General features: G+C 42.1%; 1 protein-coding gene across 6 annotated transcripts in view; it reads right to left on the reverse strand.

The window, feature by feature from the left end:
• Positions 1 to 3,765: 3,765 nt before the first annotated feature.
• Positions 3,766 to 15,899, reverse strand: part of ZFHX3 (zinc finger homeobox 3) — a 169,005-nt gene continuing 156,871 nt past the window's right edge. For 5 of the 6 annotated variants that reach the window (XM_082269672.1, XM_082269673.1, XM_082269670.1 and 2 more), the window contains 2 exons: positions 10,421 to 15,877; positions 3,766 to 6,779 (listed from right to left, as the gene is read on the reverse strand). In XM_082269672.1, the coding sequence (XP_082125798.1) occupies positions 5,251 to 6,779; positions 10,421 to 15,877 (6,986 nt within the window). In that variant the 3' untranslated portion in view covers positions 3,766 to 5,250. The remainder of the gene's footprint in view (positions 6,780 to 10,420; positions 15,878 to 15,899) is intronic. The other variant, XM_082269674.1, reaches the window with a different exon arrangement.

A 15,899-nucleotide genomic window follows, 5' to 3' on the forward strand; every position in this document is an offset into this window, starting at 1 on the left:
GGGACCAGTGACACTAATATAGTGTTCAGTGCTAAAAAATATGCACTGTCACTCTACTAATGACACTAGCTGGGAAGGGGTGTTTTACTCTACTGTGTGAGGGGCAAAAGATGAAATCTATTCCTTGCTTTGCAGGGGCACAAATTCCATCCCTTCCCCCCTGCCAGAATGGCGATCTGCCTTCTTTTCATAGGCAGATCCCCATTCTGGCTAACAATCGGCAGTTGCCGGCAGATGTTTGGTGCCGTGAACTCACCATTCGACTTCTGCTAAATGTAATCCCAGCCGAAGCGACCTGCCGGTGGAGTGCATGCGCACCCCCTACCCAAAAGAGTCCAATCACGTATATAAACATGTTCTGGTGCACAGTTACCACCCTGTAGCCGTAAAACTGCTATAGGGCGGACCCAAAGTAGTTAAAAACAGTTTTTCATAGTTGACATTCCCAGAGGTCAAAAAACACCAACCAACTTTGTCAAGTATTCTCAAAATGTAAAGATTGGTCAATGTACGCGGGTTGATGTGTTTCACTGGATCACCCGTTTCCTCAGGACCTCTTTGGATGTATTCAAATGCATAAAAGGAAAAAGAAGCTGTGCGAACATTATATATATATATATATATATATTTTTATAATATTAATACACACAATGTGCTCAATAGTTAATTACACAATTCATTGATTTGATTTTATTTGATTTATATATATATATATATATATATATATATATATATATCTCATAGTTTTTGTATATGTTTTCACAGCTTTCATAGTTTCGTAGTTAAGGTTGAATAAAGTCAATAGTCCATCCAGTTCAACCTGTGTAGGTGTGTGTGTGTCAATGTTGATAATCATTTCCCATATCTCTGTATGTTGAGTTCACTAAGATGAAGCCTTCATATGTATTTGAATACATCCAGAGGTCCTGAGGAAATGAGTGATCCTGCGAAATGCGTCAACCTATGTACACTGACCTATCGCTCTAAGTTTTGAGAATACATGACAAAGTTGATTGATTTTTTTTTTTTTTTTTACCTTTGGACATGTCAACTATGATAAACAGTTTTTAACCGCTTCCGGTCCGCCCACTGTACATATACATCATTAGTTTGACATTAAATACCGTGGGTATTGCAGTAGCTAGCTGTCATAACCTTGGTATTGTTTATACAGTGAGCGATCCTCTTTCACATAAAAGTGGTTCTGGTGGCGGATTTGCTATGGGATCACTTTTATAGGCAGTGGAAGAGGTGCCAGTAAGTGAGGAAATGACCGGGAAGCCACGGGAGGGGGTCCCGTGGCTTCCAGGTCGTTTCCTCACTTACCGGCGCAGTCGGTAAAGGGGGGAAACAATCCGTTCCCCTGGAGTGATGGGTAGGAAGTTGAGTGTGGGCAAGATAGCCTCCACTCGACTGTATGCACTTGGAGGACCAGAGCGACCTCTGAGGTCACTTCCGCCTAATAGCCTTAAAGGGACATTTTTTTTTTTTTTTTTTTTGCTTTTAAGTGTAAATGTGAGATGTGAGGTATTTTTGACCCCAGACCTTGCAATAAAAAGCACCTGTCATGCTTATTTCTATTACAAGAGATGTTTAATTTCCTTGTAATAGGGAGAAAAGTGATCCAAAAAAAATGTTAAGGGTCAGTGTAAAAATAAAAAGTGAAATAAATAGGAAAAAAAAACTTTTAAATACCACGTCCCTCCGAGCTCGCGTGTAGAAGCGAACACACACATAAGTTGTGCCCACATATGTAAACGGTGTTCAAACCACACATATGAGGTATCGCCGCAATTGTCAGAGTGAGAGCAATAATTCCAGTGCTAGAACTTCTCTGTAACTCTAAATAGGTAACCTGTAAAAATGTTTTTAAGCATTGCCTATGGAGATTTTTTAAGTACCGTAGTGTCTCGCCATTCCTTGAGTGTGCGCATTTTTGAAACATGACATGTTCGGTATCTTTTTAGAGGACGTAACATCATCTTTCACATTATACAAAAAAATTTAGTTAACTTTACTGTTTTTTTTTTTTTTCTTTTTTTTTAAATTCATGAAAGTGTATTTTCTATATAAAAAAAAAATTGCACGTAAAACACCACTGCACAAATACAATGTGACATAAAATATTGCAATGACTGACATTTTATTTTCTAGGGTCTCTGCTAAAAAAAAAAGAAAAAAAAAATATAATACAATATTTTTTTTTTCTTAGAACCCCCAAACATTATATATATATATATATATATATATATATATATATATATATATATATATATATATATGTTTGGGGGTTCTAAGCAGATTATTAGCAAAAAATGCTAATTTAAACTTGTAAACAACGAGTCTCAGAAAAAGGCCTGGTCCTTAAGTGGTTACTATTTTGTAGGGTCTCTGCTAAAATATATATTTATTATATATATATATATTATATATATATATATATATATATATATATATATAGCTTAGAACCCCAAACATTTTATTTATTTATTTATATATATATATATATATATATATATAATATATATGTTTTGGGGGTTCTAAGCAGTTTATTACCAAAAAATGCAAATTTAACTTGTAAACAACAAGTCTCAGAAAAAGGCCTGGCCCTTCAGTGGTTACTATTTGTTTTATAAGACAACTTTTAACTATTTTGAAATAATATATTTTTGTAATTTAGCTTTTTACGATGTAATAATGTGGTGGCATATAAAGAGTCCCATTATCATATAGTTATTCAAAATAGAAAAGTGAATACAGAAAAAGCCTAAGTAGTCCATCGAGTCTGCCCATATTTTTTTTTTTTTTATGTTTGATTTTTTATTTTTTTTCCCAAGCATGTTTGAAGCCATTTACTGTCTCACTACCTTATATTATTTATATGAGGGAATGATGCCTTTTTTGGTGAAATAATATTGATAACACTCCACTCCCATAGGTAGATCTGTAAAATGTTAGAGGCAAACTGAGTTCTGACCGAGTCGAAGCTGGCCTTTCAACTGTTGGACCTCACACACAGGTTCTTATCTTCTGAGGACCTACTGAGTGGGGGGGGGGGGGGTAAGGCAGATGGAAGGGCAGCAACTGTCCCTAACAATCCCGCTAGAGTGTCCATCTCAAATAAAATAAGTAAGCCCTGCACAGTTATAATTTAAACTTGAATATTCGGTTCCTCCATAAGCCAAGTTTTGGCAGGTTCTCTACAGGGACTGCCTGTAGTGACTCAAGGCAACTATACCAATTCAGACTTCCATTCCCTAGAACAGGCAACTATACCAATTCAGACTTCCATTCCCTAGAACAGGCAACTATACCAATTCAGACTTCTATTCCTTAGAACAGGCAACTATACCAATTCAGACTTCCATTCCCTAGAACAGGCAACTATACCAATTCAGACTTCTATTCCCTAGAACAGGCAACTATACCAATTCAGACTTCCTTTCCCTAGAACAGGGATCCTCAAACTACGGTCCTCCAGCTGTTGCGGAACTACACATTCCACGAGGCATTGTAAAACTCTGACATTCACAGACATGACTAGGCATGATGGGAATTGTAGTTCCTGAACAACTGGAGGGCCATAGTTTGAAGACCCCTGCCCTAGAAGGTTTTATGCAGGTTATGAATTTGACTGTTGTGTAGTGGCATAATTGGTTCATATAGCAGGACATACAAAGCAGGGTGTTTTTCTGCCAAATTCCATTTGATCACATGACCCATAAGCAGTTCCCGAAAGTATGTGAACATAGAAAACACGTCAAGTCAAACAAAGCCTTCCGCGCCAAGACACAAGGGAGGCTTATCTTTGGATTTTATTTAAAGCATCAGATTTCATTCAAAAAAAAAAAAGAAATTAAATGTGTGTGCACACGTCGGTGTGTGACCATGTATCTATGCATACATATACACACACATGTATACATACACATACAAATGGTTAACTCTTCTCCACTTTTTTTTTTTTTCTCTTTTTAACAGAACAGACCTCTGTCTATTGACATGAAACAGAGTCAACAGGTAACACTGGGGTCAGGGTAAGTGTGCAGAATACAAACACCAAACAACAGGGAATAATACACCTTTACCAGCAAACCCTCTTTCCCCAAATCCCAACATCGGCATTTGTTGAGAGAATAAGCTCCTCAGGGGCGGGGCATGTGCCTGTAACACACTATGTACAGCACTGCTAAACGCAGGCTATGAAGAGCTATTTGTCCCATTGGGAAATAAAAAACGTAAATAAAATTAAGTAGCAGTGACAGATCCCTGCTGGTAAGAGCTAATTTTTTCTGAAAAATATTTATAGTTAAAAACAAAAATAAAAAAGAGGGGGAAGGGGGGTTTTCTTTTGGTTAAAGAGCTAAGGGTTACTGAGCTTGACAATGTGTTTGGGTCGGCCACCTTGTGACCGGGAAAAACAAATGGCTTGATGAGTAACGTCATATGGACACCATAAAGAAAAAAGTACAAAGGATCTTATCCATTTCTGAAAACTGTCTTGATTCAATGGCCTCATCTACAAGAAATATAGAAAGTCTGTTCGTAATTCATTAAAGTATATATATTTATATATATATATATTTTTGGAGCTGTGGTTCCCGGATGTGAAAATTATAAATTACGAATGCCACCCGAAACGTTTCGTCCCTTGGGAGGCAGCTTTTTTTTTTTCTTTTTTTTGTTTTCTTTTTTATTATCATTTTAAAACCCAGTCCTGAATCTTTTTTTTTTCTGACCGGTTAAGTTAGCAATTACTTAAAAAAAAAATTCAGTTACTGAACAGAAAAAAATAAAATAAAATAAATACATATATACACACATATATATTCCTATCCATATATATGTATATATAAAATTCCAAGACCAGAGTCAGAACACGGTGTGAACATTTGACCTGAGAATAACACAATAATTCCATTGGTTTTTTTCTTAACAAAGCCTTCGTAGGGTAAGCAGAGAAGGGCTGTCACCTCCGGGTGACCAAACTCCATAAAAGGGGGACAAAATGGAGTTGGGCCCAGTTCCCAGTGAAAGGGGCCCAATGTGACAGTAGAGGGGAAAACAGGGCAGAGGGGCAGGTGTAGGAATGAAGAAATTCATACTGGGGAAGGGAAGGGGTCCTTTTTTTGGTTAGAAGCTTTGGAAATTGCAGTATTTTTTTGTTTGTGAAATTGGTTTGTTATTTATCTTTTTTATTATTTAAAATTCATATTTATTATTATTTTCATCATCGTCCATCTCCGAAGTCTACAATCGTAAAGAACCCACTCCCACAGCAGTTCGAGAGCCATCCTCATGACAGCTTGGGTTCTCAGGAGCGCCTAGTGGACTTCCCGCCCTGTCAGACTTTTGGCTGAGGTCCGAGTCAGACTCCTCAGAGAAAACGTCTGTTGGAAAGGAGGTCGCAACCCCTGAGGTGCTGCACGGACTTGAGGTAACTGTTGAAGATGAGGAGAGCGTGGGGGGAGGCGGAGGTTTTCTGGGCGTACTGTGAGACCAGGACTTGGTGGTGACGTGGGGAGAAGCAGAGGGGGAAGGGGGTGACAGGCTGGCTTTGGAGTCAGCAGCAGACTGAGAGGTAGATGCGGTGTCAGGATTGGGGAAGCAGGCGGAGTGAGGTAATAAACTAGGGTGCTCTTTGGCATTTCTTGCTGTTCTTTTGATTGTTCTGTGTTTGTGCAAGGGTGACTCCAGATGTTGACGTAGTGCATCGCCCCCACATAGCGTGGCCTCACACCCTAGACAGCGGTACGAGCCGCTGCAGTCACCAGTGGGGATGCATGTCACCAGCTCTTGCAGATTCACCACAGATTGGCCAAAGAAGCAGAGGGACTTCAGGTGGCTGATAGCCGCCTCCTCGCTGCTGAAGCTCAGCTCACACTTCCGGCAGACCAACTTGTACTGCACCTTTGGGACAATAAAGGGGTCCAAGAGACAATCCGCAACTTGGCTTTCTGCTTCTTGATGTTCTGGAGGCTTGTTTGAGTGCGATACCTCATGGGCCACAGGATTCTGCTCTTCCATCTTAGGGGAGTCTTTGGCAGGATGTTTTTCTAAAGGGGAAACAACAGAAGGAGTTGGGGTTTGGCTTGCTTTGGGTTGTTGCTGCTGCAGTCTTTGATGATGATGATGGTGTTGTTGCTGTTGCTGCTGCTGCTGTTTTTGCTGCATTTGGAGTTGCCGCTGCTGCTGCTGAAGTGCTTCCTGTAAGCTCTGCTGGTACTGCTGATACTGTTGAAGTAAAGAGCCTGGTGAAAGCCCCATCAAAGCTTGGGAGATAGCAGGGTTGTATGGGAACAGACCTTCCATCCCATACATTGGCTGCAGGTAACCACCTGGCAAGGTTCCGGGGATCTGAGCGCCATAGTAGGGTGAGAACCCAGGGACAAAGTATGGAAGAAAAGGGCTGGTGAGCAGGGCAGATGGATCAGATGTCAAAGCTGCTTGTAAAGCCTGGAGCTGGGATGAGTCAACTATATACTCCATGCCTTGCATCGAGCTGGATGTTGAAGCTAGAGTCTCTGCTTTTTCTTTTTTGAGCACAGATGATGGATCTCCCTTGCCTTTCCCCCTTTCCTTCTCTTTCACCTTCTCACTTTCTTTTTCCTTCAGCAACTCTTGGGACTGGGATGCAGGTAATGGGTGAGTCTGTGATGGAATGGTAGGGCTTAGTGATTTGGGAGGTTGTTTATTTGGTTGTCCAGAAGTTGGAAGGCCAGGGGAAGGGACGGTGGTGTTGGACACTCCCATTACACTGGATTTTGGAGAACTTAAAGCTAAAAAAAAGAACCAAAAAGAGAAGAATTACACAGGCGAATTAGAATTAAGGAACAGTTTAAAGAAAGTAGAGGTAGTCTAAAAATACAACACACATCCAAACACCAAACGTTATTTAGGCTATAACTGGAAAGCATGTACTACGTCATATCTTATCTGTGTCTAGCTGGCTTCAAACCTTTGGCGCAAAGTGGACTTTGGCCCCTTCTACATAGGGTGGGCGCCGCTGGAGTCTGCTTACTCAGCGGGGAATCTCTCTGTCTTATGTAGAGCAGACACAGCCTGCGCTCCTCTATGGGCAGTCAGATGTAAATGGACTGCCTGTCCGTTTACACCAGACTGCCATCCGATCCGCCAGACGGATGGGGAAGGGATCCCCATCTGTCTATTTTGAGCGACTTGGATGTTGGAGGGTGTCAACGGACACCCCACTCCATAGAGGAGACTGGAGGGTCTGATCGGGTCCACCTGAAAAACTGACAGGTGGACCCGATCAGTCCGGTCGTGTGAAAGGACCCTTAGAAATATAACACCAATCAAACTGCAATCAAGGTGGTTTCATCTTTAATTGTCTGGAGAAGGTCAAACGATTTTCTTTTGCCTTTGTAAATAGCCTGCCATGTTTATAGAAAGATACTGATTTTGTTTTTTAGTTAATGAGGCATTAGGCAGTCAGGTCTTGATAGAAGTGCCATTCGAAGGAGAAAAATAAAAGTAGTGGAAAATAGAAAAAATAAATCTTCTTAAGTAGGAGAAGGGGTCCATCCCCCATCCTCCAAAAACAGAGGCTTATAGAGTTGGCAGGGTTATATATGTATACACTGGTGGGTGGTTCCAGCAGAGCTTTTTTTTCCAATGTCCAGAGTCGATGAACACTGGTTCTTGGGAGGTGGAGACCATGCATGCCTTCCTTTCAAGACAGAAGGAAGGAGTGCAATAGAGTAAACTGGTTGCTTTGCCCTTCCTGTCCACGATATGTATATTATTATTATTCTTCAGCACAACAGAATGGTTAAAACTCCAGATTTTTTTTTTCTTTTCTTGCGGTCTGTGTGGGAAGATTTCCTTTCAGTCCCACTCTTAAGACACAATACAGAACAGTGGACACCAGGGCAAATGGGTAAATCTTTCCAGTGAGATAAATAAACAGAGGTTTGACTCCTTCTCTACTCTATCCAATTGGGAAAAAAATTGGTTTTAGATGCATTTTGTTGTTCTGGGCATAATGCCAATAAGTATTTCCATAATGCTGGTACTCTAGTCAAACTTGATAATGACGTGTGGAAAGGGCACTCAATGAATGGCAGTATAAGGCTGAAATATTGAGCTACCTCCAAGATTTTTCAGAATATTTAATAATTTTGGATAGGGTGTGAAAGCAGGAAAGACACCTGGCAGGCGCTTATGTGTTTTTTTGTTGCTTCACTCACTTATTGTCTGGAGAACCCTAAAAAATGTAATGATAAGTTTTGGCAGTGACCAATGTGGGGCGGGAACAATAGGCTGCAAAAGTCATCATTGGGTATTACAAAATATGTCAGCTTTGGTCTGATAGAGATTGCAATCTGTAGAATTGAGCATATCATTCAAAATCAGGGCAGTCTGGGGGTGATTATTATTCCTAAAGGGGCCAACCCTACATGATGTTTGTGAAGTGCAAAGAATGAAAACTGTGGTGTGATACATACATAACAGGGGTGTTACTATCTAGTGTGGAGTGCCCATATCTGACTCCCTACAAGAGTTCTGGGTCATCCATGGATCTTATTTTGCTTCTCTGTTTACAACAAACGTCCTTGAATCTGTATTCATATAACCCTAAAAGTGTACCAGGTTTGCTTTACTACCCCCCCTCCCAAGAAGCACATACTAGCCTTTCCTCCAATCCCCCACTACTCCATTCAGCCACCAGGAACAAAAAAGGAAAACCATGTCTAAGTGCCAAGTTGCTCTAGGGCTAGGCAAAGCTAAATGTAGCTAAAGCCAGTTTCCCCAGTGACAGTGCTTTGCCAATGAGCAACTACCTACACTGGTACATGCTCCCCAATACCTCAAAGTAGGGGTTATTTTCTTCACTTTTAAGTGGCTGAATGGAGAGACCGTGCAAAATCTGGTGCAGCTCTGCATAGAAACCAATCAGCATCCAGGTTTCTTTGTCAAAGCTTAATTGAACAAGCTGCCCCATATTTTGCACTCTCCAATTTTAGTAAATCAACCCCATATGCTTTGGTAGTTTCGCTTAAAGTAACACCTCTGAGATGTCTTATTTCTTTTATTGAGCTAACAGCTATTTTGCTATATTTGATGTGACTCCCACTCATCATACTCTTCTTAAAATTTACATTGACTTTAAATTTGTCCTTTAAAGTTAGACCTTTCCTAATTCTGGAAAGTGCGCTGGACCAATTTTCTTCCCTGCCACTAAAGGTTGCAGGAAAGAAAGTTGCTTGATTCCCCATTAACGCGGTCAATGTTGATGGGGGAATGCCTCCAGTGGAGCTAGTCTGTTCTCCCGACGGGGGGAGCCGTCCCAGCCAGGAGAACACAAGAAATATTGCTAGTGGCTACAGCCGCTGCCAATAATCGCATCCAAAAAAATCCAACATGATGGTTGTAGCCAAGTTGATTGATCAATCATATGGAGTACAATCAGCCTGCCCCTACATGGTTCGAATGTCGGCCAGTCCCTGCTGAACAGGCCAAGATTCGAACCGTCTATGGTTAGCTTAGGATGCAGTAAACATCGCCAATACTAAAGATATAATTACCACATGTCATTCTTCTCATTTCTGCTAAAAACACAATCTCACTTCAGTCATTCATAAACTCAATAAAAAAAGGGACCAACAAAAAAAATCCAAACATGTAGACTAATTTTTCTCCATCTATTAAAGTCATTCAGTGAAAAAATATTTATTACCAGACCTTCCTTTTAAACAGTAAGGACTTTCCAGATAATAAATTCCACAGAACATATATATATATCTATTAGAATAATAAGGCTTACACAACATCTGACCTGCCTTGCCATTGGGCACATAATATTCTTATGAGGGTGGTGCTTTCCTAATTGAAATACAGAACTTGCTAGAGTGCCTTGGTGTTCTATGAAACAAATACTCTGTATGAAGAGACTAAAATGACCAAATCTAAAGAATTCACTTGATGTTACTAGGAGCTAATAAGATTTATCATTGTGTGTACAAAAGAACACAGAAATCCTACAAAATCTCTTCAGATCACCACTGGTTAACGGTGGAAGGTCTCTTCCTGGCCAACTCATGATGTGAAAAGAAGTTATCACTCGTGTGTTCTTCATGATCTGATTTACTAATAGCACATGTGTTTATGTCAAGCAATTAGTAGTTCTATCCAGTGCATTCTTTGGGGCTTGGTATGCAATTATAAAATATGATGTTAGAAATTAACTTGTTTGGCAATTTGAATGTCTAATCTCTGAATTAGACATTGATAAGAGCTTTGGCTGGTAAATAAATAAACACAATTTTATATTTTTAAGAAATGACAAAATGTGAAATTCATGTTCTATAGGATTTAAGTGTAGTTGAAGGGCCAACATGTCTCTCTTACCCTAACACCAGCACACTTTCACTACCAAGTGCTCTTATCTTGTGCCCACCTGTGTTAGAGGGAGTGAATCCTGGCAAAGTTGGGCTGCTGAGACCTGGCAACAGTACTGGAGGGATGCCTTGGAGAGCTGGGTAGGGTGTTGGAAGATTGAGTGCTTGAAGGGGAGGGTTATCAAATACAGCCTGTTGCTGAGGGGTCAGACCCAAAACCTCATTGGCTTTTTTAATGCGATCCAACTCTTGCTGAGCCATTAACTGACGAACAGTGGCTGGATCAAAGTATTCTTTCTCCTTGTCCAACTGGCTTCCTATAGCGTCCTTAACTTTGGAGATATGTTGCTGGGAGAAGATATGATCCCGCACAGACAGACGCGCGCTGTATTTCACGCCACACAAAGTGCACTCTGTTTTGGGTCCCTCATAACTGGTTTGGTTTATTCCGAAGTGCTTGGCCATGTTTAGTTTAGCCTTCTTTTCCTTTGCCCGGGCATTCTGAAACCAGACCTGTACAACTCTCTTTGGCAGTCCGATATCATTGCCCAAAACTTCACACTCCAGCATGGTGGGTGTTCTGTAATCATTAAAACAGGACTTAAGAAGTTTTAGTTGAAGGTTAGTCATTTGCGTTCTAAAACGCTTTTGACCAGGGCGGTCTCCGCTATCACCTGACTTGCCTGCTGAACCACTTGCACCTGGGCTAGGAGAGCATGGGTCAGCAAGGCTGGAAGTTTCACTATAATCAATAATGCCTTCATTCTCATACTCTTTGCTGTAATAGCTCGGGGCGGGGCTGACTAAACCAGAAGACATTTGGTCCTCATACTCAGACATTGCCATAATGGCAGACTTTGGCAAGCCTTCACTCGTTATAGATGCAGATTTTGTTTCAGCAAGAATACCTGTGGTGCTGTCATTGTCTGCATTTCCTTCATCTCCTGTTGTTGTATCTGTTAAAGCAGTATTCACAGAGGAGCAGTCATCATTGTCCAACTTAGCTTGATCAAAGCTCAAATTGACAGATGACATCGAGGGGCTTTCAAAGTCTTCAGACCCTTCAACTTTAATAGAAGATGGGCTAAGCAGTGTTCTGGGCGAAAGATCCATAGATTTGCTCAGCGGAGACAAGGAAATGCAGTGTCCGTCACTGCTGCTATGGGGTAGGTTATGAAAGGAAGTATTGTCAAAAAGATCTCCTTTCAACTGCAAAGTGCCATCACAGTCAACAAGCATTGTAGATAAACTCATGTTATAGCCAGCTCTTTTTGCCTCGTGCCAATGGCGAGATCGTATGTGAGCTTCTAATGCAGTTTTTGCCTTAAACAAAGCTCTGCAAAATGGACAGCGCCTATGAGCTTGGGCTGGACCAACCGCTCGAAACTGTCCCTTTCTTTCCCTTGCCCGAGTATTCTGAAACCAAACTTGAACAACACGCTTCTTTAAACCCACTTCATGGGCAATATGATCAAGCATTTTTCGTGTTGGGTTAGAATCCAGCAGATACTTCTGATATAAGATTTCCAGCTGTTCTGGCGTAATTGTGGTTCGCAGACGCTTGTCCCTATGAGGTTCTTCTCCACCAGTCCCACTATCGTTTTCCCCCGGGCTTGCGTTTGCCTTTTCCTCAAGCTTCCTTTTCAAGGTGTTCATTGTGGATGATGGTGCTGAAGGAGAAGTAGCTGAGCCAGTTGGCATTTGAGAAAGTCCTCCAGAAAGCAGCTGGCTTGCTAGTAATGGATTACTGGGATCAAATAGCATGAAGGGCATATCCATTGGTCTGTCTAAAAACTGAGGATGGATAAACTGGTTTTGAGCACTAAGAAAATGCAACTGTTGGTGTTCCTGCCAATGCTCAAAAGATGGGAAGGCCAGTTTGCATTGATCACACTGATAGGGAATTAGCTGAGGAGGCAAATTCGCTAACTGCTGTGGAGTTGATGAGTGAAGAGGCTTCATAGGGTGGTGTGAAATTTGAGCCGCATTGGGACTTGACTGTGTCAAGGAGCAGTGGGAAGGTTGTGTGGATGGAGATGATAGGGATAGATGTTTCTGTGGTGTTGCAGTAACTTTTTGTTCCAATTGGTCTGGTGGTGGAGGTTGCGATTGTGTGGTTTGAGGCTGCTGTGGCTCTTGCTTTGGTTGCAGTGGCTGTTCTTGTGTTTGGTTTTGCTGTGTCCTTGGAATTTCATAATGCTTTGGTTTATCATCATTTAGAGCCTCTAGCTTGGAACTACACATTATCGCATCTTCCATATCCATCATCTGCTGTGAGAAACTAGCAGCATTTGTGGATGATGTGGCTGCAGTACTATAGGTCTGATAGGGCATAGGGGTGCTACATGAGGAACTTGAAGGTGTCAACATATCAGTGGCATCCATAGAATCTTCATTTTGGCTGTCGTCGTGCATATCTTCATCCTCATCTTTGTAACACAGTTTTTTCTGATGCTTGATGAGGTCAAAGATCCTCTGAAAGACCAAATTACATTTTTTGCACTGGTAGTTTAGGTTGCTAGTGCGTATATACCGGTCATTTGTCAATTCACGCCTCTCGCCTTCCTTGCCATCTCCTTGATTTTCATAATTTTTTCTTGCTTTCTGCCGTGCATTTTGGAACCAGACAACAATAACACGCGTGGGAAGGTTTAAAAGGTTGGAAAGTTGCTCAAATTCATCATCCTTTGGATAAGCATTGGCATCAAAAAAGTCTTGAAGAACACGGAGCTGGTAATCTGTAAACCGTGTCCTAGAAGACCTCTTGCTTCCCCAATATTCATGCCTTTGAGGCTCTGGTGAGGGAGGTCTAGAGTCCATCTTTAATTCTTCTAAACTAGTAATGGGGGGGTTATTAAAATTATAAGGAGAGTCTTTGTTTCGTTGACGCTCCTTGAAAAGGGTGTTTCTAAACCAGTGCTTGATAACTTTTTGGGGTAATCCAGATTTATCAGACATTTCTTTGATCTGTTCCTCACTCGGGGAATTGTTGATGTCAAAATACTGTCGTAATACTCTTAGCTGGTCATCGGTGATTCTGGTACGTGGTCTTTTGTTCTGCTGTTGTAGAAGACTGGGATTTAGTTGATTCTGATACAGCTGGGCCAAGTCTGCAGAAAGAGTTTCTACTGGAGTCAACTGAGGTGTCAGCTGTGATGGCATAGTTTGCAATGACATAGGTTGCATCATAAGGGGTGGAAAAATAGGCAACTCCATTGGCATTGAAAGTTGAGCCAGAGACACCGATGGCTGTGCAGGTGAAATGCTGGGTGGGGTGAGTGGAGGAGCAGTAGTAGTAACAGTTGGTGTGATAGCTGGCTGTGGGGTTGCTGGAGGAGGAGGAGGAGGCGGTGGAGGTGGGGGTGGTGGAGGTGCCTCTGGTGTTTGGGGTCTCAACGGATAAAGCTTTTCATATTGGTCTCTGTACTGTTTTGCAAACTGCTCAAGTTGCTTAAATGGTAAATAACGTTGGTGGACATGTTCCTGGTGGCTTTTTAAAATAAGGATGTTGGAGAAAAACTTCCCACATGAATTGCATTCCAACTTCTCCAAGGTGTCAGTCTGTTCATTCTTCCCAATTTTCTTCTGCACTTTCTGCTTGTTTTCATTGAACTGAATAACAAGTTCAAACCCAAAATTCTCAAGCAAGGCTTTGGTGGCATTACCTCGAGCATCTGATGCAATACGAGGTGGAAGAAGAGTACAGTCAGAGCTGGAACTGGGTGTAGGCTCTTTCTTATCTTTACACTTTAGACCATCGGGCACCGACTCATTTACCACTGTAGTCTCATCATTTCTTTCTGAGAATTCTTTTTCTTTCTTTAGTTCCTTGAGGTTTTCCTTTGCAGATTTGTTCTTTAGTTCTGGAGGTTGCAGGAGAGTGGAATGTGGTTCTGACATACACATTTGGCTTGACTGTTGTTGCAGGAGATGTTGGTGATGAGGGTGTGCCTGTTGGGAAAGTTGTAGTGGATTCTTTAGGTCTTCCAGTAAACTAGGGCCACTTCCCGTCAATGTAAGGGTTCCACTGGTCAAGGGCAAGCTAACCTCTGGGTTGAACTGAAAGTCTGTACTAGGTATATAAAATGGGAACAGGAGGTGCTGCTGCTGTTGGAGCTGAAGTAATGTCTCTGTGGTCATAGGAAAGTGGGGAAGTAGAGTGGGATTTAATAGCTGAGACTGCAGAATAGCAGCTTGTTGTTGGAGTTCTTGTTGCAGGTGGGCTTGCACTTGTGCCTGAGCCTGGGCCAGTGTTTGGGCTTGCTGCTGCTGCTGTTGTTGTTGTTGTTGTTGTTGATGATGGTGATGATGATGATGCTGCTGCTGTCTGGAGGCTATCATGTCTGCCAGTTTCTTACGATTCCCTTCTTTATGCTCAGGTGGGCAGGGGACAGTAGGAGTGATCAGGTTGCTTGTGCCAGCACTGATTACAGGTTCAGTGGGCGTTTGGCTCACAACACTGGAGCTGGTTGCTGTGGTTGTGCAGCTTGATGTGGTGGTGACACTGCAGGTGACGGGGTTAGATGTGGTTGTGGAGGTTGCAGATGAGCAAGTACTATTGCAGGTAACTGTGCTGCTGCTGCTGCCACCTGCTGCTTCCAGCTTTGCTGCACGAGCCTTGGTTTGATGTAAAACGGACCTCATGTGAATTTCTAGAGTGGAGCTCTGGCTGTACGCAACATTGCACGTGTTACACTTAAATGGTTTATTATCTGGACTGCTGGTGGGTTCTGGCTGCCCAGTGGTTGAGTCTTGCAGGGCTCTTTTAAGTTTATGCAGATGTGACACGGAATTGTAATGCACCAGCAGAATGTTCTTCTGAGTGAACGACTCTTTGCATACTGTGCACTTGTAGGGTCGGGAGGGGTCCAAAAACTTTTCCATGGTAAAATTTGGGCCCTTGCGAAAAGGAAGGGCTCGTTTGGGTTCAGAACCAGAGTCTTCTTGTACGGAACCTGAATCGCTTCCTGTGGGACTCTGCTTGTCCTCCAGATCACTCTCATCCTCTTTGTCATCGTCTACCATCATGCTTTGGTCATCAGACATTGCGGTCTCTCCCATGTTTGCGAGGTCTCCATTCACCAAAAGGCCGCTGTACAGCTGCTGGATGTCAGACTCGCTCAACTCCAGATGGCTGGTCTCTAGATGCTTCTTAAGGGCTTGGAATGTGCGGAAGCTCCTCTGGCAAAGACAGCACATGGTAGCTGCACGAATCACATGATACTGTGAATGGAGCTGAAGTTTCTCGATAGTTTTGAAAGCTAAGCTGCACTGATTGCAGCGGTACTTGTAAACATGGCGGTCAGAAACTGGCAGTTGGGGACGTTTGTTGTGAATCTCATTGAAGTGCGTTTGTAGAGCAGCAGAGGTTTTAAACACTTGGTTACATCCTTTCTTCCAGCACAAGAATCCAGAATCTTCTCTTGTCGAGTTGTCAATGGTGGGTGCTCTCTGGTCTGTAGTCAGCTCAGTCGTTTCAGGGACAGAAGCATTCTTAGACACTACTTCAGTGGGTTCTATGGAGAGAGAAAAAAAATT

The sequence above is a fragment of the Pelophylax lessonae genome (assembly GCF_965119305.1).
Source record: "Pelophylax lessonae genome assembly, chromosome: 10".
Classification (NCBI taxonomy): domain Eukaryota; kingdom Metazoa; phylum Chordata; class Amphibia; order Anura; family Ranidae; genus Pelophylax; species Pelophylax lessonae.